The 23,016-nt window shown below is 38.5% G+C and overlaps 3 protein-coding genes across 5 annotated transcripts in view; 1 reads left to right on the forward strand and 2 right to left on the reverse strand.

Moving 5' to 3' along the window:
• LOC120413991 (heparan-sulfate 6-O-sulfotransferase 1) overlaps positions 1-12,230 on the reverse strand; it is a 53,770-nt gene extending 41,540 nt beyond the window's left edge. Inside the window, exons 1-2 of the mRNA XM_039575001.2 lie at positions 10,744-12,230; positions 4,793-5,038 (exon numbers count right to left, since the gene is read on the reverse strand). Of these exons, the coding sequence (XP_039430935.1) occupies positions 4,793-5,038; positions 10,744-10,947 (450 nt within the window). The 5' untranslated portion in view covers positions 10,948-12,230. The remainder of the gene's footprint in view (positions 1-4,792; positions 5,039-10,743) is intronic.
• Positions 12,231-17,452: 5,222 nt separating this feature from the next.
• Positions 17,453-23,016, reverse strand: part of LOC120413988 (fibroblast growth factor receptor 3-like) — a 73,412-nt gene continuing 67,848 nt past the window's right edge. The window contains exons 4-5 of the mRNA XM_039574995.2: positions 19,947-20,148; positions 17,453-19,881 (exon numbers count right to left, since the gene is read on the reverse strand). Coding sequence (XP_039430929.1) covers positions 19,566-19,881; positions 19,947-20,148 — 518 coding nt within the window. The 3' untranslated portion in view covers positions 17,453-19,565. The remainder of the gene's footprint in view (positions 19,882-19,946; positions 20,149-23,016) is intronic.
• LOC120414010 (acetylcholinesterase) overlaps positions 20,293-23,016 on the forward strand; it is a 216,662-nt gene continuing 213,938 nt past the window's right edge. For all 3 annotated transcript variants that reach the window (XM_052710737.1, XM_052710739.1, XM_052710738.1), the window contains exon 1: positions 20,293-20,321. In XM_052710737.1, the coding sequence (XP_052566697.1) occupies positions 20,308-20,321 (14 nt within the window). In that variant the 5' untranslated portion in view covers positions 20,293-20,307. The remainder of the gene's footprint in view (positions 20,322-23,016) is intronic.

Raw genomic sequence — 23,016 nt, forward strand, 5'->3', positions numbered from 1 at the left:
TTGTTTTGATTTCTTGTAAAAACTGAAGTCCACTTAACCATGACGTCCTCTGGGGCACATGTCCTCCCTGTGGCCGACCAGAACCTCCACCCAAGCCCCGGCAAACATACAAACAACAATAAATGCATAATTTAAGCTTATTGCTCGTTTTTGGTCATGGCGTGGAAAGGAAAATGATTACACTGGCGATAAATGGCAGCGCGCTTTTGCATTGCCCCGCGCAACGCGATTCATACAAACGTGAAAACCATTCATTGAACGACCTAACCTCAACCCGTTGCCTGGGTTGTCGAGGGGAGGGGAAACGCGTTGTATTTCTTTTCAGCCGAAGTTGTTTGTTTTATTTTTCCAGTGTAAACAATCGCGGCCTCCAATGTGCATTCGGATGCTCCTCGGAAAGATGTTGCTACATTCTTTGAAAATAACGGGGTTTAGAATTGCTGCATGGAATGCAAATCTCTTTTTGTCTGATTTCTCTGTTTAGTGAGGTCATTTCAGCTAGGATTATTTGTATGAACTTTTAAGAAATGGAAAATTTCTCATAAAATCAACTTTCGAAGCAGATTTCATGTCCCTGCGTGGTATCAAAAGTTCATCTTTGATTTCATCCGCAAATACCCGCAAACCTCTCTGACCCTCCCACCCTGATGGAACATTCCAGCGGGACTGCAAAAGTCGGAAGTTGGTCTCGAACTAAGCGTTCAGCAGTCGTCGTTCGGAAATCGTTTCCAATGCAAAGGTTGGGGGACAAATTCACTGCTGCTTGCACTGCAATTCCTGATTCCGATTCTATACTGCGGACACTTTTCCGTCGCGGTTTGCAAAAGCTAGCTGGGACGCAAAATTATTCGTGGTGACAAAGGTGTCGAATTTATATAAAGGGAGAGAGACCCGGCGATAGAGAGCGAGATTTGCAATTTGGCAAACGAATCACGTCTCAATACTCAAAATATTTAAATTTGATGCACATTCACAATTTGTCCATGATCGCTCTTCTGTGTTCTTTTGCATTTCCCCGGCTTTAACACGTTTCCATTGTTGGCGTTGCCAAAGAATGCATCGTTACAGGGATGGTACATCTGTGGAATCTGATATTTCAACTCTACTCTTTTTTCAAGTCTTTTTTTCTTACAAAAAGATGAGGTAATCATCATAAAATATACAAAAAATATGATCCAGCAGCATTTATGAAGAAAAATAAACCTTATTTTGGGTTTCTATATAAAATTATCATGCAAACCTAAAATATGACCAAGAATCGAAATTTCTACAAACTGACTTATTAAAAAATTAAAAGTTTTGTTTTTAAGGGCTCTAAAAGTGCTCCGAATATCACTTTTCTCTAAAACTTAACCCTGAATTGCTACGTTCAAAAAACTTATTTTTGTAGGTTCGCTCAGATGCTTTCTCTAAATTTGGTCGTAGAAGGCGTAGATTACGAGATAAAATTTTGGTGTCTTCGACAAAGTTGCTTGTAATGGCAAGCCCACACTTTCCACTTAATTTTGCGATCTGGACCACTGTGGATTGAGATGGACTATAAAGAAGATGGTCACATACCGCGTCTTATTCTGTGTTCTTACTTTTTCAAATCTAAAGCAATGAATCAAACAATCGATCGCTATTACGTCGCCATCGTGCTAACTTGTCGTACGTGCATTTTGGGCCAAATTGAGTTAACCTGGCCATGGTCTTCGTTTTCTACATACACGAATGGTATTCCGGGTCTCTAGGACCCAGAAATGTTTTCGGCTGCCAAAATTCGAGATTGTAACCGATTTTGGATGTCTTGGCCGCGAATGAAAGGCTAGGATGTCTACTTTCTGAATCCGACCGGCAGAACCGGTTTTGGACACCATGGCCACCGGGAACCTGCTATAACCGAAAAGAGTCCTTTTTGAGGAACCAACTTTAAGGAACTGTATCTCCGAAACGATTGCACATACCAGGTTGCTTCCGGTTTTATTCGACAGATAATAACCTGAATTTTAAGACCCAAAGTATATAATTGGTCCATAAAGACCACCGGTTCCGGTAACCCGGAACTTCCGGAAAACTTGATTTTTGCAGTTTTTGACATAAAACCGTCACACGGACCAGTCTTTTGAAACGGATTATTTTGCAAATCATTGCAGAAAAATACTACATACTACCCCTGATTGTTTGGTATCGGTTCTGGCCAACTGTGGCCAATCCGGAACCGGTTCCAGGGTACCACTAAAACGGTTCCAATAATTGTCACGCTAGAAACCCGTCATGTTGCATATCAAACTTCATGAAATTGCATGTTATGACCATCTGAGGTAATGCCGATGTCCCCTGACCCATCCTGGTCACTCCGGAACCGGTTACCGTTGGCCACTGGGGGACACTATCGGAATATGCAATGAACCCTATCATCCGACGTATCAAACTTCATGAAATTGAAAGTTATGACCATCTGAGGTCATGCCGATGACCGGGTTCCGGGTTACCGGAACCGGTGGCCTTTATGGACCAATTATATACTCTGGGCCTTTATGGACCAATTATATACTCTGGGTCTTAAAATTCAGGTTATTATCTGTCGAATGCAACCGGAAGCAACCTGGTATGTGCAATCGTTTCGGAGATACAGGTCCTCAAAGTAGGGACCTCAAAAAGGATTTTTTTCGGTTATAGCAGGTTCCCGGTGGCCATGGTGTACAAAACCGGTTCTGCCGGTCGGATTCAGAAAGTAGACATCCTAGCCTTTCATTCGCGGTCAAGACATCCAAAATCGGTTACAATCTCGAATTTTGGCAGCCGAAAACATTTCTGGGTCCTACAGACCCGGAATACCATTGGTGTCAGTTTTTTTTGGTAGGCACTTCCGGTGGCCACCGGAAGTTCATTTTTGGTCAGAATGTGTGTCTTAGTAAGTTACACAAAGTCACAAAATTTCAGATCTCTAGGTGTTTTTGGTCAAAAGTTACAATCACTTTTATAGTGCTACTGGGTCCTATAGACCCGAAGACCATGCCCGGGTTAAGAACGCCATATTGTGCAGCTCACAATGCCTCAGCTTTTGACCTTCACAGATCTCCAAAATTCGATTTCAATCCTGAGATATTCAACGAAGTCCAAAAAAACTATATGCATTTTTGTCACTTTTCATATGAAATAAGATTCACACACATTTCTGACTGAAGTGTCAATTGATTAATCTACTTGAAAATTATCAATTTTGATTTTGGTAATTCATTTTCGAGTGATAATGAAAAAGCAAAAAAAAAATCTCGATTTAGCTCCGAGGGGGAATGGGTTAAGCTCAGCACACCTCTACAATTCCGTCCTACAATGGAAAGCAAGAAGTCAAATTCAAACCACTATAATGAATAGGCACCGCTAACTATGTCACAGATGCACTACAAAGAGCCAGATGCACCGATCTTTATCATTCAATGAACTGAGCCAACCCTACGCTGTGACTCGCGGATTACAGCGCACCGGTGATGACGTCAGGGGCATACTCACAGCTCTTCGAGAGTGTTGTTCGCTTTCATAATATTTAACCAAAACCAGCTAGGCGCACAAATGAATGACTTTATTGCTGGCGAGCTGCCGTTCAGCAATGAGAGAAATATTTTGGTTTCGAATGGAATTCCAAGAATGAATGTTTGTAGATATTTTTTGTCTTTATTTGTTTGAGAATCGAAAAAAATCTAGCCAATGCCGAAATAATTTACGACAGCCGCTTGACCGAGATGGCGCTGAGTGGTAGCTGTTTGGTGATTTGTTTAATATTTGTTTGAATGATTGTTAGGAATTTTATATTCAATGTTGACTATGTATGCCAACCTGCTTCGATACAGTCGCTAGTCAGCAGTTGGACTCACAATCCAAAGGTTGTCCATTCGAATCCCAGGGTGGACGGGAACTCTGGACCAACACGACAAATTTGTTTCGGTAGATGCTGCCACGGTACTCTTCAAGGTTTATGGAGAAAGAGGCAAAAAATAAGTTCTAGGACTCGAAATCACCAAAGTTTTTCAATTTTGAGGGAAATATATTGAAGCAAAAATTTTCAGTTTTGTTCCTTTAGCAGTCTAAACAGTCAGATTCCGAAAAAAATGAACAACCTCTGAATGCTTTTCGTAAGTTGAAGCTGTGTCATTTTAAAATCCATTCCGTTGCCCAATTTACGACGCCTGTGACGCCAAGTGATTTCCCTCACATTAATTGTACGCTCGCCGTTGATTCCTCTCGTGACAAATTGGACACGTGGTTTGAGGAACGCGAGCAACTCGAAAGTGCTTTCCTTTTTTTAACTTCTGTTGCGATGATTTATTTTGGCAGGTTTGTCTTAGTGATACCATCAAAATGCCAACATAGTTCATTTTTCTTGCACGCCATTTAGGAAAGGGAGGGAAGAGGAAAAGTCGGTAGTGGGTGGTGAAACAGGGTCATCTTCCAAAGTTCTGCGAAGCAACGAAAAAAAAAAACACACCAAGTAAGACATGTGCGTGTCAGCTCTTCACTGAACCAGAAGAATTTAGGTGATTCTGAGCTGCTCGGAACGAGGAGGTTATTTTCTTTCGTGATCAAAACGATTGATGACATCGTAAAGAAGAAGAAGAGGCGAAGTAACACTTCTTTTTTTCGCGACGAATCCGCTGATTTGACACGGGTTGGGGGGAGTATCTTGCGATGAAGAAGCTCTTTCATCTGGCGAAGTGTTGACGGAGCAGAAAGTTAATGCTGCTCGCGCAAGCTATTAGAGGAATAAGTTCTGCAACTTTGTTTGATTACTCGATTCTGTATTGCTACTAACCTTCAGGTCCAGGTCACGCACCAGGTGCTTCCCGAAGGACGTTCCGCCCGTCTTCTGGATGTGCAGAAACACCATCACGTCGTGGGCGTTCATGTCGAACTGGAAGTCATCGTTGAGCACCTCCTCGTAGCTGAGGCCCGGATTGGCCAGCAGGTTCTGCTGGACCGGTTTGCCGAGGTTGTCATGTTCGAAGCCGGTGATCAGCTCCTGGTTGGTAATCACTTCCCGCCGCGACAGGGCGCACACCTGGAACAATGTTTGAGAGAATAAAATGGTATTGTAATGTTTGATTCACACAGACACACACACGTGCTGGAATGTCCCCACAGGTCTGTCCATCTGTTGAAGTGCGCACACACCAGCCTGTTGATTCAATTGATGGCAAACACACACAGAAGCACAGAAACGGACCTGCCGGTTCGCACGACAATGTTGTCTGCGCATAATAAAATTAATCACGTTTTATCACCTTGGACAATTTGGGTGGTGTGAAGTGATTGAAAATGAGCGAAGCAATCATACCGTGTCTGGTTATTGCTTTTTGTAACACGGACTGTCAAAAAAAAAACTATATTTTCACTTGACGAAGAATGATTTAAATACAAAAAAATTATAAAAATGTAAGTCAACCTAAAAACACCTCAATACGCAAAAGCATCAGTTCCACATTATTTTATGCCCAATTCTGAAAATACAAATTATTAGAAAATGGTTGAAGCACTATTCAAAAAGTATGTTTTTCTCAGAATTAAGTAGCATTATTAAATGAGAAAAAAAATAAAAGTGAGGAAAATGTATAACACACTTTCAATGCCTAACATAAATCTTCCAATCAACCCCAAAAGATTATTCTAATTATTTTTGTCACGTAAAATAAATCTTTCCCAAGAATTCCTCAATTTTGATTACATTTATAATTTCAGATGATTCCACGAAGTCATGTGATAATCAAAGCGCTAAAAACACGCCAGGCATTAATGCAAAAAGATAAGCTTAAACTCCAGATCAGACCTTTACGTTTGCCGATCAAATTAGCACGATTGCTATTGTAGTTTCAAAGAGGTCTTCAAATGTATATTGTCTCGTTCTCCACTACCAGTTTTAATAGTTCCATAAAGGTCTTCTTTAGGTTATCAAAAATAACCTTGTTCTATTTAAATCAATTATTTTGACAAGTTTTATCAATAAAAACGTTCAGAAATCCACCTTTAGGTGGTTGATGCCTTCCTCTCATTTAAAGTGATCACAACCCCCCTAAAGGGTCCACATGTTTATGATTCTCCCCTAACGTTCGCAGCACCTACCCAGTTAACTGAATCGGAATTATGAAACGGAATTCAATTCGAATCGTTTACGTATTCCGTTTCAAACGCGTTCCGTTGTTGCGTTTGAAACGGAATACGTAACGATTTGAATTGGATTCCGTTTCAGAATTCCGATTGAGTTTACTGGGTAAGGGGTCCTAATAAAAATAAGTGATGAGTAAAAAAACAAACTTCCTGCAGACTTTTTGTCAAAATTATACAGACACGGCATCCCTCTACATGGCTTTTTCGTGGCGATCAGACCCGACCAGTTGAGGTTATGTGAATTCAGACCATTTTTTAAAACGCTTGTAATTTAAGATAGGTAAGTCAGATCTTGAAAATTCTTCCTCCACCTAAAAGGTCTTCTTATATGCTTTCTAAAAATATATAACATGTGAGGGTTTCATGAAAAACACACCCTTTTTACCGTAATTTTAATTTAATATTAAACAGTTTTTTTAACATGACTTTTTAAATACATGATAAAACTGCGTGGAATTAAATAGCAACTTAGGGGACGTTACACACAGACATTTGCTCAGCTGGTGATTCTGAGTCGATATGTACAAATGAAGGTAGGTCCAGGAGGTCTAAATAAAAAGTTCATTTTCCGAGTGATTTTATAGCCTTTCCTCAGTAAGGTGAGGAAGGCAAAAAATATTTTTTATGTTTCGATTATCCGAAGGTTTGTATGGGACTTCGGATAGTTGAATAATTAACAGTAGAAAAAATCTATTTTTTCACTTTTAACATCAAATTCGTGTTCAAAACTGAATGGTAGGCCATTCTATTAAATCACCAAAATGTATTTAATGCTTTTTCTCGAATATTCACAATTCGTTATTTCAAAAATCTAACTCTCTTTCGATTAGTTCAGGGGCCTTACTTATGCCAGACAAACAAAAATGAGTCAATCTCCACCAACTCACACAGCCGTACCGTTAATAGGGTGGCATTGTTATAATTAAAATCTATTTTAAAAATAAACTTTAACTCGTAAGATTTTTTTAGAGTAAAAGTTTGGAAAATATGTTCTGCGGTAGGCGAAAACTAATGTCCATGTAGTGGCCTTAAAAAAGCTGTTATTATGACATTTAGACTGACATTGCACAGAAAAAAAGTGTGAATTTACTCGACACGGAAAAGATGAATCACATGTAAACTCAGTTGATGTAAACTTAAGATTTGATGTAAACGGAAATGCATACGATTTTAGTCAAGTAACCTCATTTTGACACATTTGAAACACAGTCACGCTGCAAAACCTCAATGTTCCATTATTTTTTATTTTTCTTTTTGATTTTTCTATAGCTCGCTAATTTTTTTAATGTGTTATGATGGACTTGAAGTGCAAACTTGTTATCAATAATGTTGACCGGTCGAATGGTTTTTGGAATCGCTTGGAATTTTCTAAACATTGACTTTTCGAAATTATCAAAAAAAAACATTTTAAAAAATTTCTATATTTTATAGATTTTAGATTGTAAACCGTTATCATGAAAACTTTTGTGATATTTTGACAATGCTCACCGTTTTCAAGTTATAACTGTTTTCAAATAATAAGTCAAAAATATTTTCTACCATCTTTTTTTAACTTTGAAAGTTTTTGATCTATTCTTTCCAGGGGGTAGCGAAGAAGCCGCCATCTTGGAAGTTCAGATAACAAACACTGAGAATCAGTATTATACATAGTGTACGGGCGCTCTGTTTGATCGACCAAAAGAAAACAACAAAAAAGGTAAACAGAAAAATCACTTTTTTTGATATGGATTTTCAGCCAATATTGTAATCTCCAATAATATGATAGAATTTGCCATCAGCAACACAATTCGCGTGTTTTTTCGAGGTTTATTGCGAAATTGCGAAAAAAAAAATAAAATCAAAAACCCAAACATTGATTTGTTATGGGCTACTATTTGACAGCTAGTGCCTTCCATCGGATGAGGAAGTAAAATGTCGGTCCCAGCCTTGGTTGTTAGGCCGTTAAGTCATTCCAGGTGTAGGAGTCGTCTCCATGCCATAAGTACAAACAACACACCAAACCAAGCCTGCTCCGGTGGAATCGCTGGCGGCGGTTGGACTCGCAATCCAAAGGTCGTCAGTTCAAACACTGGGGTGGAAGGTTCCTTGGAGTAAAAAGAGGTTTGGGTGCTCTCCCCATTCAAGCCTTCGGACTCCTAGGTTCGAGCAGAAACTTGCAATAGAGACCACAAAAGACCCGGGGGTCGTTAATGTGGATGGTTTGATTTGATTTGCTTTTGTTGTGGGCTCTTTTTTGACAACCGTTCTAATGTCGACTGCTGTCAGTTTGCTTTGGCCGGAATAGGGTTGCCATCCCACCGATTTTTTCGTAGCCACAAATGTTTTGGAATAGCAAGAATGGTTTTCTTAGATTATTTTTAGAAAAAAAATAATTTAATAAACATTTATAATTGAACAAAAATATGACAAAATTTTACAAGATTGTTTGTTGTTGAATATATATAAAAAATTGTGGCCTTATTGAAAAGTGCTTTGAGCAAATTATATATTGTAAATTTCATTTTTTTTTCAGCCTGGACCCGTGGTGTAGGGGTAAGCGTGATTACCTCTCACCCAGTCGTTCTGGGTTCGATCCCAGAAGGTCCCGGTAGCATTTTTCGAGACGAGATTTGTCTGATTACGCCTTCCGTCGGACGATGTAATTGTTGGCCCCGGACTAACCTAAAAAGGTTAGGTCGTTAGCTCAGTCCAGGTGCAGGAGTCGTCTCCCTGGGCCCTGTCTCGGTGAAGTCGCTGGTAGGCAGTTGGACTAACAATCCAAAGGTCGTCAATTCGAATCCCGGGGTGAATGGGAGCTAAGGTGTAAAAAGAGGTTTGCAATTGCCTCAACAATCAAGCCTTCGGACACCTACACACAAAAAAGTATTTCTGAATGTTACATCATTTGTGATGTAACACTTTTGCACGTCATTAAACATTTAAATTTAAATGAAATTTGATGTAAATTTGCAACAAATTATACGTAAAAACATGATTTTACGTGTGATTCAACCGTTTGCGTCGAATCTCAAGTTTACATCAACTGAGTTTACATGTGATTCATTTTTTCCGTGTTGAGTAAATACACATATTTTTTTCTGTGTAGTTTTGAGTAGGAATCTCACAATCGAGAACACCAAGGCAATGCTGTAGAGCAAATAATTTGGTTTTGAATTTTTTGTTATTTTTTGCCTTTCTTACTAAAGAAAGGTATAGTTTTTAGAAACGTCATTTTCATCTTCGTAAATAAGACGATACAGCATGAGTATTAATCGGAAAATCGCCAAAAAATCACACTGCATTGATTTTCGACGCTCTATCGATTCATCTTGACAGAACTCGTCTATCTCCAACCCTCGAATTTTGAGAAAATAAATTCCGTGGAGATCGAGTGATGTTTGGGTTATTGGAGATTCGAAAAGTAAGTTAAATTTCGTTTAAAATGATATGTCTCTCAATTTTTTTCTTATTTTTTTTTTTCATGAACGCTTGTTCACGATTTTGGGAACTTATTATTCTCCGTGTGGTCTTCAAGTATTCAAGTTTTTTAGTATTAAGTCGTCACCGTCGCGCTAACTTGTCGTACGTGCATTTTGGGCCAAATTGAGTTAAGAACGCCATTTTGTGCAGCTCACAATGCCTCACATTTTGACCTTCACAGATCCTGAGATTTTCAATAAAAACCAAAAAAGCTCAGTGCATTTTTGTCACTTCTCAAATGAAAGAAGTTTCAATCTTGTCGAGATTTCTTGACACAGCCTGAAAATTGATGTAAGTGCGACGATTGCCCAAAGGGACTTCAGGTCAGAACGCGTTTGACGCACGTACAAGATAGACTACCGTCACTATATTTCGGGACTCCGATAACCAAATTCTACCACACTTCGGGGCAATGCACAGAATTGTCAACCAAACAAAATGTGTTTGTTATTGTTTGCATTGCGTGTTTTCGTTTTTGTTTTTTCAGGATCAAACATTAAAACGCGTTTTTCTCGGAACGCCAAAAAGCAACGTACGACATGATAGCACGACAGCGTCGTTGTATCAATTCGACAATTCTTTAAGTTTCAAGTATTCAAGTTTTCTAGTATTCAAGTAAACTAGTCATCAAATCTTCTAGTGTTCGAATTTTCAAGTCTTCTAGTATTCATTGTTTGATGAATCGTGTTTTCCAGTCTTGAGGACTTTTACTTTAATTAAATCACGAAGTCTTGAAGTAAGTCTCCTAGTCTCCATGTCTTCAAGTCTACTTGACTTCATAACATCAACTCTCCTAGTCTGCAAGCACAGAGTAACCCAGAGGGAAGACTGGCATTTGATTTTTTGGTTAAACTTTGCGGTACATCGCATGTTTGCTGCCAGCAAACCATATGGAGCCAAAAATTAAATGACTTTTCTTCGGTTTGTTCTCTCTGGGCTACTCAGTGCTTTCTAGTCTTAAAGTTTTCAACTCTCTTATTTAACAAGTCTTCAAGTCTTCTAGTTTTCAAGTATTCATGCCACCAAGGCTATAAGTCTTCAAGTCTTCTAGTCTTCTAGTCTTCAAGTCTTTTAGTCTTCAAGTCTTCAAGTTTTCAAGTCTTCAAGTCATTAATCAATCCCCACCCAAATAAACGCCCTTACCTGATCCGGACAAAAGTACCCGAACCCGATGATACCGGCGATGGTCAGGAACAGACAGATGATGACGATGGGGCGGAGCCGCCGGCGGGGCTCCATCTTTTTGATTTCGTACACTCCACTCGATAGTAGCAATGTCAGATCACTATCTACTTTGACCGAAACACTCTTTTTCATATCCAACGACGGTATCATTACTTTTTTCATTGCCGGGCTGACGTTTTTGTTGTTTGTTGACTTCGTCTGCGGAACCTTTTTTCTTGTAGAGAGAGTACGATACGATGGAAACAACAACAACGAGAGCAACAACACCAACACACAACACAAATTATGTCACAAAGTTTTTGCTGCGTACGCTGTCCCGGCCGTTTCGTCTTCTGTTTATCTTCTCCGATACGGGTAAAATTTTAAGTGATTGGCTGGTCCTAGAAGCGACCACTATTCCTTGTATAGATGGGAGATATGTTTCGATTGGTTTTTTTTTTTGTTTTTTTGGTTTGATCCACACCGTTTTCAGCTCATATGATTTGTTTCATTATCCAATCAACATGCAGGCCACGATTTTCTTCCTTTTGATACTGCTGATGATGGGTCTCTAGACTAGCATAGCAGCACACATAAATCACACACACTAAAATTGATTCCTTCTAGCTCTTTTTTTATTTGACTTTGTCTCACTCACTCTAGCACAATCTCTTCATTGAGCTCATGCAAGCAGCATAATGGATACTTCCTGTGTGTCTGGTCTGGGGTCTGCCGCTGCTGCGCCCTGGCCACTACTTTCGTTACCATCGATTCCAGCCCTCGACCTCTGGGGCTTTGTTTTGTTTGTTCTAGGAACTCTGCCACTGCGCCGTTAAGGAACATCGGATTCCATTTTCAGTGGCTGACCTTCGGAGCAGAGTTACTTGCTGCATGTAGTACTACTACCGTTCGTGTCCTCCTGGCAGGTTACTACGTAGTCCTATTCCCTTCTTTTTCAGACACTTTCACACAGGGTTCGAACTCCAATCGAACCTGGCATTTGCATTTGCTAAATTTAGAATGCGTTCCCGAATTCTCCTGATGAAGTGCTAATGGCGCGAGAAAAGTTTCCGGCGAAAGGTAAAAATAGTACTACTTCGCACTACCCTTCGACACTACGCAGACACTAACTTTTCCTGATTTTTCCCGGAAGGAATTTTCCCCTCAAAATACACTATCTCCAGTCACAAACACTCATAAAAACAGCTTGCACTCGCGACGCCCTATGTTGCCTCACCAAATTACACACATAAATCAAACAATTCTATGGCCCGACCATCGAAAACGGTCCAATCTGCTTTAGCACCCCCCCGAAATTCCGGACTCCGGAGTCTGGCTGGCCTTCCGTCTTTTTTTTCACGCACTAGCCTGGCCCTTCCTTGCGCTTTGTGTCAGACTGTCTGGCAGTTCGTCCTGCGTTGGCCTCTGCTTTTGACTGAAGTTGACTTCTTCTCTTGCCTTGGTGCAGCAGCAGCAGTGTCGTCGAATAATTCATTATTTTTCTTCGTCCTTCACTGTGTCACTTTGACAGATGACGGGTTTATTATGACGCTTGGGAGCGTTACTTTGACGCAGGTACAGAAGGTCGCTTCGACGATGCGATATCTGGCGGAGAATAGCTTCGTTGGTGTGAGCTAGGGAGCCACCTGGTAGTGGTTTTTTTATACCACCCTTAAATGCTTGAACGGGCGTATTTCCAGCCCCTGGAAACTCAAGAAAATTTCTTAATCTGGTTGTTGGATGGTGTGAGGGTAAATATTGGTATTAAAAATTTGGAGGGTGGGTGTGGTATATTGTCCGTTTCACTCGAAGGTACACGCCGCGCGGCATTTCAGAATGTGCCGCAGACATTGTTGCCAGCGATTTTCTGCACTTTTGGTGCAATAAAAAACATACCCGGCAACAATGCCATGCGATTCGAAGAAGAAGATCAACAAAACGCGCAGTATGGGATTTGACAGCGCGCATTTGTCGAAAGCGCGGCGCGTCGTTTCGAGGCTGATATGCCGCGTGTCTTTTTCGGGAATACGCGCAATATCCACGAAGGGAAACTGAGTCAGTTAACAAAAGTATAGAATCCAAAGATTAGTAAAAGTTGAGTTTTAAATGAAAGCAAAGTTGATTTTAAATAGTAGGGTACGTTATCCATTAGTGGACCCCTTTCCTATAGCGGACACTCTGAAGGGATTTGATGAAAAATTCAATGAAATCACAATTTCAAGCGTGTTGTTGCCTACAAATCTTTTATTTGGCATGTTCAGCATCATTTAAATCAATGTTGACTGATATCGAATTGTCCTTTTTACCAAAATGAGTGTTTTGAGTTCGATATCTAAAATCAGCCATGGCCACTAGCATTTTCACAACAAAACTGCATTTATGTTTTATGATTGAATTAACCATCCAATCATTTTTGACTGATTATTTAACTTCAGCAAATCGAAATAATGTAATTTTAAGGATCTTTACTAAAATAAAGCGAAGAGCTGCCATTTTCGAGCAAAAATTAGGGGGGTCCAATATAGGACAACGAAATCCAAACTTTTCCAAAAGTGGACCTCTGTTAATTTAACCTTCAAAAATGAAGAAAACTGTGTATTCAAGCAAAAGTTCCTCTAAAACATACAATAAATGCATGTTGTTATCAACCTAAACGCATATTTTTTTCAATTATGAGTATAAATAATAGGGTGTTTCATTCGAACAAAAAAGTTCTCAGAATCAGGCAAACCGAGGCTCCCCTAGTAAAGGATACCCATAGGGACTCTCATGCCAAATACCAGCCCATTTGGTTGAGAATTGGCCTGTCCCCAGCGGTTCAAAGTTTACATGTAAATTACTATGGGATTTTTATACTTTTCGTTCAATCGTTCCTATAGGTCTGGTGACAACATGGATTCACTCGGAATAAAGACAGGTGTGTAGGGGATGGTCCAAGGAACAATTTCCAGAAGGAATTAAGGTTGTCCATTCTGTCCCCAAGGTGCGCATTGGATCGACGTCCAGTGTCTCCAGAATCAACGAATCACCCTTCAAATATAAGCATTGTCCTTAGTATGCTATGACGGCTAGCTGAAAATTACGACGCCCCATGTCAGACGGTGAACACGTGGGGAAGCATCGATTGCATTATTATTACAAAATCATCATGTTAAGTTATTTGGAATAGTTCAAATTGTTACAGGTACATCAAAAATTATAATTTTATTACTTTAAAGTATGTTTCTGAGCCAAAACTTGAGTTAATACTCTGCCACGTGTTCACCGTCTGACATGGGGCGTCGTAATTTTCAGCTAGCCGTCATAGCATACTAAGGACAATGCGTACATTTGAAGGGTGAATCGTTGATTCTGGAGACACCGGACGTCGATCCAATGCGCACCTTGGGGACAGAATGGACAACCCTAATTCCTTCTGGAAATTGTTCCTTGGACCATCCCCTACACACCTGTCTTTATTCCGAGTGAATCCATGTTGTCCCCAGACCTGTAGGAACGATTGAACGAAAAGCATAAAAATCCCATAGTAATTTACATGTAAACTTTGAACCGCTGGGGACAGGCCAATTCTCAACCAAATGGGCTGGTATTTGGCATGAGAGTCCCTATGGGTATCCTCTACTAGGGGAACCTCGGTTTGCCTGATTCTGAGAACTTTTTTGTTCGAATGAAACACCCTAATAAATATAGCTGTTTTCATGTTAAAAGTACCAAAAATGCTGAAGCCGTAAGAATTTATAATTAATCAAAACTATAGTTCATTGTACTTAACTAAAGCATCATAATTGCAGTTTGAAATGATATTTTATAATAATAAATCAATAACAAAACTTTTTTTTTTTTAAATAAACATGCGCGGTTTTATCAGCAACTGTAAACAAATCTATTATTTAGTTTCGATCAACCATTTATGTAATCATTATGGAAAAATTTACATCAAGATTACTTTTTTTTTATTATTTTTATGTTTATAGTGGTTTTTGAGACGTTTTCTCTGATCTTTTTCGGAAATAAATGTGTTTAAATGTCCTTTGGTTTTTTTTATTGTTTAAAGCCAAATTTGTTAACAAAACATAATTGTTTATAATGAAAAGTGAACAAAATCCATCTTTTATTCATTATATCTATCATTAGACCTACACAATGCATCAAAACATCAAATATCGGTTAAATTTGGTATAAAAATAACAGTTTGCCTATAGTGGACCCGGGTCCACAATCGGATTATGGACCCGGGTCAACTATAGGAAAAGGGGGTCCATAAAGGGGAAAAAAACTTTTTTTTCAAATGGCTATTTTTCTGCTCAAAAACAAATAAACTGATGAAACAAATAGTCAAAATTGTTCAAAAGACTTCAGTTTTCATTGTTTTGTACAAAGGGTTATGAAAAAGGGCTTAAAATATTGAAAATTTGTGAAAATGTGCATCGGCTCTACTAGGGGGTCCACTAATGGTTAAAATACCCTATGTAGGATCTTTTCTTAGAAATCTTTTGTAAAGATAGGATGTTTCAACCATCAACCTCTGATCTCACATCCATTTCTGTCATGTCTGAATTTGCAGCACAGCTCAAAATGAGGTTACTTGCCTCAAATCGTATGATGATCATACAAAATAGGTAGACAAATTTATACAACTCTGTATCTTGAGAGGGGATTTTGTGACCGATTTGGTGTCTTCGGCAAAGTTGTGTGGCAAATGGGCAGTATTCATGATTGCTGAGAGTCGCAGGACTCTCGCCCTTTGCTATTAGTAAGTATCCAGCAAAGCAAAGTGTATAGCATGCATTTGATACTGTCAACTCCCATTCGGCTGTGTTCTCGTCGCTGTCATGTTGTAAACTGGAGCCGAGGGGGGTCCTGTTGTGAATTCTAGTTGGAGGTGGTCCGAAGATCATTGAAGAAGGTAGAATTCGCCATCACCCAAGACACGAAGGCACGAAGGATAGACCATGTCTTGGGGGGTGAAAGGATGATAGGATTTAGTGATAATACCACAATTTAATATTTGTCTTTCTCTCTTATTTCAGACAAAATGTCTGGTCCGAATCCAAGGTGTTGCAGAAATCTTCCACTATACAGAAGGGGTCTTCCTTCTATCATTTCCTGTATTTTGAAAAAAGGTGGTGCCCCGAATGTGGACATATAGCTTATCACATTTACTCCATACGGTGTGAACGTGACATGCTGTATGTTTGCAATTGGTGCATTGGCTATTTTCAAAACAAGATAGATGTTTACTATTCTTTTAAGATACAATTTAGTAAAATCTAAAATCTATCCATCTATTTATTTTGCTATTGCTATAACTTGTCCCTTACCTCACAAACTTTAACTACTCTATTCTTCAAACTTGGAATCGCAATACATTATTGTAGAAATGTAACTGCTGAAAAAAATTGGTAAGAAATTTGGGCATAACTGTTATTAATATGATTAAAGGTACGTTCAATCTGTTTTATTATATATATTAACTATTCTAGTTTGCTTGTCTTGTCCCATATTTCACAACTTCAGTTGTTTTCTTGTAAACTTCTCGTTACAAGTTGGTATTTCTGTCTAGTTGCAAAATAAGGTTTCTTTATTCTTTCTTTCTGTGTTAGTCTGTTCCAATGTTCGATTTTATTTTACATTGTACTTATCCCATTTTTTCTCTTTTTCTCTTTCATGTACCTTGCGAGCATACGATGACCGAAAAAGTCATTGTATCAGCCAACACACGTGTATTTTTCACAAAGCCGCGAAACAGAACAAGTATTTTTATAAGTGCGTGAATAACAATCGGTCGTTGAAGCTCAAAAAATGTGAGAACAATATCGCGCCGTTGTTCAGTGATAATAAGGAGAAGAAATTAGACGAAGATTCCGCATGAAGAATATAGCGGAAATTATGTGTTAATTGCACAATGAGTGAAGGTTTGAAGTTGACACTATCAAAAGGGAATGGTAAGATGCAATAGTAATATTGCTAGGTTTGATAGTGTCAAAAGGTAAGATCAAGGAATAAGGATTATATGAAACTATATTGTCATAATTATTGTATTCACTGAAATATCTATCCGCTTTCTACCCCCAATGTGTCCTGCACTGGGGGTGCCTGGGGTAACTTCGAGTTGACCTGGGCCGCCCGAGGAATTATGTCGTAGGTGGTTCGTGTACTTCTCACTCACCTCTCCTCGCGGCAAGGTTTTCCGTAGGTCTACACTCGAACATGCAACATGGGACAGCATGAATCTTCAGCTGAAGCCGGACGAATGTATTCCGAAATTACAGAATTACAGAATTACAGATTTGGTGTCTTCGGCAAAGTTGTAGAATTGAGACTTCAAGGAAAAAAAATACTGAAAATAAAATTCCGATTTTTTATCCATTCGTAGTGCTTAATCAGATTTTAGAATATTTGAATTAGTGACAAAAACCTTAAATAAAATTTGATTCAGCCTTAATTTTGTTATTTTCTTTCAAGAAAAAAAAATACCAGAAAAACACGATTTATGTAGCCTTCCAAGTAATATTATAGGTTTTAAGTAGGCCATAAGAGGTAGGTTGCCATAAAAAATTGAGTTGAACCTGCGCAGAAATTTAGTTGGTCGGCGTTATTTTGATATTTTAACAGACATCTTTTTTCCTGCATTATTTTGATTCCGATGAGAAAGGACTTGTGATATTTTCAAAAATGTGAGCAACCATTATAATTTGAATTATTTTATTACAATAATTTATTAATTTTCATTTCTACCGTACTATGATACAACAACTTATCCACTTAACAAATAATGAGAGAGTGGCAAAACATTACTTTGACTGCACGCAAAACCGATCCTGTCTGACGATTGCGTACAGTTTTGAGAGTTTGTATTATTATTTTATGTTTGCTTAGTTGATATCTATTTTTCTTCGTATGACACAGAAAAAAGGTTGTTTGTTATTGTTTTGCCGTTCTCACGAGGATTAAACTAAAAACTACAATCACATCGAGCCCCAACTTGGAGTTGGACTTCGAGAGGAATGTCGTCCTGCACACGTTGATTGGTTGGTTGGAGCGATAACCAATTTGTGCCGTTCACTCACTGGTAGCTCAATTTTTCTTTTGTTTTTGCGTTTAATTTACAGAAATCGAATAATTTACTTGTTTTACACACTCATATGCTTTAATTACACACAAATACCGGAAGTAGCCATGTTTCTTCCAGTTGTTATTGCTTTTAGCTAAATATTTTATTCATTTTATTCCAACGTTCAAATGGTTAAATAGTAGCATTACGTTTCGGTACAAAATTGTTTTAGGAAAGCCAACGTTGATTTTCGCTCGATTATCGTTACATTTGATTGACGTTTGACGTGTTTTACCAGTAGTTTTACACAGATTGTATATAACGTTGATTGCGTAGAAAACTAAGCTCTGCGGTGATTGTTTAACTCACCCCTCTAGTGTGTCTTCTCGCGGTGGTGCTTTGTTCTTCTTCCTATCTTCATCAAATCATTCAAAAAAAGTTTGCCGAAGTGCTGAGCTGCGTTGACAGAAAAAGTAGATCCGCTTCAAAATCACAAAAAGTCAGTCTCATAAATGGCTTTTCCCACGCACCACCACCCCGTGTGTGAGTGTGTGGGGTTCTACCCTTAATTTTTGTCGATGAGAAAACCAAATCGTTTTGATAACAGCTTAACAGAGTTCTATAAAAAAAAAACGGTTTCCCTTTGGACTACTAATTTTGGTGTTCTGAAATGCAGGATAGGATATATGAAGTAGCTGTCCGTGACATTGTTATCCACAAATGATTCTTTAGATTAAGCCACAATTTGACACACCTGTTGTAGCGCCCTCTTTTGACCATTTATTTTTACCAATATTTCAGCCAAGATATTACTCAAGTACCGTCAGCTAAGAGAAAATCCCAGAAAAATATTGCAGATTGCTCATTTAAGGAGCTATTAGACTATGGCAAGCAAGCAAACCTACTTTTTGAAAGTTGGGCAGTCATTTGTTTGCAGAAATTTCAGTCTGCATACATTTCAAGCAAAACAATGTAAATGGGCCAAAGCCGAAGTGTAAACAAAGAGTTTGTCCTGCTCGTTCCTAATGTAAACATCCACTGACGTAAGCAGGACAGACTCTTTGTTTACACTTCGGCTTAGGCACATTTACATTGTTTTGCTTGATTTGGCTTTGTTTGCGAGTTTGACAAACTGTCAAACACAAAAAGTGCGAGTTTGTTTGTTTTCCATACTCTAATAGCTCCTTTAATCGTATTTAAAACCAAACGCCATTACGGCTCGTCATAAAAAAGGAATATTTCAAAATAGTTATAAAATCATAAAAAAGGTGCACCTTATTTCGTCATTGACATGACCAAAAAGACAAAGAACATTCCCAAAAATTTCGACAACTTATCGAATGTCATTCTCGGTATGAAATTTTTTTTAATGTGATTTCCATACTGTCCAAACTTTGGGGCCAGGTTGTGGCCAGTTTCATCTAAATTTTCTGCAACCGATTTCGTGTTTTTCAGTGGTAGACTATCACAGACAGCATTTTTCCATTTATTCCTGATCTCTTATTTCCAGAACACCGTGCTAATGAGATATATTTACAATAATGCGTGCTTGTTTTTCTGCCGAAACTGTTAAAATCACCGTTTTCATCTAAATAGTACTGAGGATTAAAAGAACGAATAAATTACAGTCGTAGCTTATAGCTATGGGGTGTTGGTACAAATAAATAGGATGTTTTTGTTTGTTTTGTTTGATTTGCGTTCAAATTAATGAAATATGGATGGAGAGATTGATTGAGCCCTCGTTTCCTTACACCCCCTCGTTGTCGGCGATAAACTGCGCCGAACAGCGGTTGTGGTCCAGGTGGTGATCCTTGCGCAGATCGCTCCGACACAGGACAAACAGCACTAGCGCGAGCAGGGCCGCTACCGAGGCGATGATGATGAGGGCCAGCGCGTCAAACTCGCTCTCCTCGACGGCGGTCACCTGGGTGGGCGAAAGCAGCACACTCAGATCCAACGGCCGGTCCAGATTGCCGGACGTGATTTGGCACCGGTAGCGGCCGTAGTGATGCTGCTGGATCTTCGGGATCGACAGGTACGAACCGATGATCTGACCGTCCTCTCTGAAAACAAACGGAGCAATGAGTTAGTGGGGTTAGTTGAAACGCTCAACGCGAACTAGTCGCACCTCGTCACATTGAGCTGGCTGGCGTCCGTGACCGTTGCCGCTGGTTTGTCGTCGAACAGCTGCATCCACACGATTTTATTGGTCGCATCCGGCAGGTCCAGCTTTCCCACGAACGCCTCGCAGTAGAAGCGCGCCGTCTCGCCCAGGTCGATGATCATATCTTTCGGCTTGAACGTCGGCAGCGGGTAGTCCGGTTTGTCTTCTGGAAAGGTTGAAGAAAGTGATTGTGTGAGTGATTTGACGGTTTGAGTGTTTCGTGATCGGCGAAAAAAGTGTGCATTTGGCAGAAGAGGAAACCCATTTACGAGGAATCGCTGAAATGGTACAGTGACAAAAGTGCAAAGAAGATTCAATTTCAAGTATGGCTGATAAGCGGTAAGTCAACACATCCACACTTATGAGCATCTTTGAAATACGAAACTATCATGCAATTGTAACGCTGCGGGTCAAGCTAGTATTTCACAACTGGTTCAAAGTCCAACTGTGCAGCAAAATGATTACCGGGATAGCTCAGCAACATAATAGAACTACGAGGTCAGCATAATCATGTGTGGGATGGGGATTCATTTCCCAAATCAGCAATTGGAGCATTTACATAATGTGACCATTGTTAGGAAGTTCAAGATAAAATTATTGTTCAAACCGCTCATAATTGGCAAAATCTGCTAAATTTAGGTTTGACGAAAATCCTTGTCCGCAAAAAAAAGCATGAACTTGAGTAAGTGTTAGTTAAATTTAAATAGCGATGGATCGCTTTATGATGAATTACGATGAATTTGATCATTTTATATTTCAGTGGTAAAATTATCACTTAAAACCATAACGTAGACACTTTTCAGAAAATTTTGGAAGTGAATTTAAAAAAAAACAATGTTTCATCCCTCTACAATCAAACTCAGGCGGGCCTCAATCTAAAAAATCTCCAAAAATCCATTTTCATCAAGTTTTTGATCTTTAAAAAGCACTGGAAAGAAAAACTCTTCAAATTTAAGAAAAGTTTAGGGTTAGATGTTACACTTGTTTTTTGTGACTCAGCCATTGTTTCAAAAAAAATGTACCCTTTCCGATTTCAATGAAACATTGCAGACATGTTATCCTAGGCTTATACAAGCCATTTTTCTTCAGTAAAGATTGCTGAACAGTTCGGTAAACTGAAAACTACTGATTTCAGTAAAAACTTACCGAGATTCGGTAATGAAGTTCATTATTGTTCATCGTACAACCGAAAACAAAACGTACAACTTAACCGATTTTTCACCTACCGAATTCGGAAACAATATCTAAGTGTGGAGCCAGTTGCTCTCGAGAATGACATTTGAGAAGAGCGTAAGTTATTTAAACACTTTTGTTTTTCATAATTTAGATATTGCTGTTTCTCAAAGCCCTTTGCATCGTATCAAAAAATGGTCAGATACAATTGGACGGGCATTTTGGAAAAAAAACATACACTGAAAAAAAACACGCCACTTCTATGAGATTTTCAATAATTTTTTGAGCAATTCCAGCTCACATCAGGAATTTTGTCTGATACTTTTGTACCCGACCCTGTCCGATTTCAATGAATCTTTTTAGACATTTTATCCTAGGCTTATATAAGCCATATAAGCCATTGTACTCAATAATGACATTTGAGTAGGGCGAAGTAATTTGAATAATTTTTGTATTTTGTAATTTAAACATCACTATAACTCAAAGCCGTTGCATCGTATCAAAAAGTGGTCAAAGAAAAACTTGAAGGAAATTGGACGGGCTTTCTGAAAAAAAGTACACTGAAAGAAAAATACACACCAAGAGATTTTACAATTTTTAAGTTTTATAGTTAAATTTGAAGGTGATGTCACCATTTTTTATCATTCAAATATTTTTAGGAAATAGCCAAAAATGTTACAAAAAGACTCACGAAAAGTGGTCTAAACATCAAAATTTTTACAAACCGATGGTGGGTATCGATTTCCCAGACAATTTTACATTAATGTTTCCATATTGACCATTATCCTATGTTCAATCCTTGTGAAGATACAGCGGTTTTGAAAATAAAAATGTCAAAAAATAGGTTTTTTTGATGAATTTTAGCATTTTCTAAATGACAGACTTGATTTTGCATTCTCGAATTTTTTTACCGGAAAGCTCGTTCAATTTCCTAAAATTTTTCCTTAGTTTAGTTAGTTTATTTGTGATTTCCTCGAAAATTTCGAACGAAAAAAAATCGTGGCATCTCCTTCAAAATTATTTTTTAAGCTTAAAAATTGAAAAAAATCATGGAAGTGACGTGCATTTTTCTTTCAGTGTATTTATTACGGAAAGTTCGTCCAATTTCCCACAAGTTTGGCTTTGACCACTTTTTGATACGATGCAACAACTTTGAGTTACAGTTATTTTTAAATTAAAAAATTCAAACATATTTAAATAACTTATGCTCTTCTCAAATATCATTTTCGCGAACAATCGACTCCATATACACAAAAATTGCTAATAATGACCTAGGATAGCATGTCCAAAAAGTTTCATTGAAATCGGAGAGAGTCGGGTACAAAAGTACCAGAAAAAATCCTGATTTGAGCTGGAATTGCCCTTTAAGGTTTAGAAGTTAAATTTCAAGATTTTTGAGGAAATAGCCTAAGTTGTTGCAAACGACTCACAGAAAATGCAGAATGGTATGTTTCTCCTTAGAAAAGTACAAAATCATTTATTAATTCTGTTTTTTTTGAAAAGTGTGTTTGAAAAGTAAAACAATGACCTCAAAAACACGAGAAAATGAAAAATTTCTGAACAAAAATTGGTGTAAGTAACCCTCTTGCTAAGATTATTTTTATTTTATTTTTCTCGAAATTAGGAGGCCATTATTTTATGTTTTCTTGTTTCATTTCGTTGAAAATTATAATTTCCAGCATAAATAGCTTGAACGAAGAAAGACAGCAACTTGAAATAAAATCAGCAATTCGTCGCCGTCGTGCTAACTTGTCGTACGTGCATTTTGGGCCAAATTGAGTTAAGAACGCCATTTTGTGCAACTCACAATGCCTCACCTTTTGACCTTCACAGATCCCCAAAATTTTCTTATCGTTCAAAG

This window comes from Culex pipiens, chromosome 3 (assembly GCF_016801865.2).
Source record: "Culex pipiens pallens isolate TS chromosome 3, TS_CPP_V2, whole genome shotgun sequence".
NCBI classification, from domain to species: Eukaryota; Metazoa; Arthropoda; class Insecta; order Diptera; family Culicidae; genus Culex; species Culex pipiens.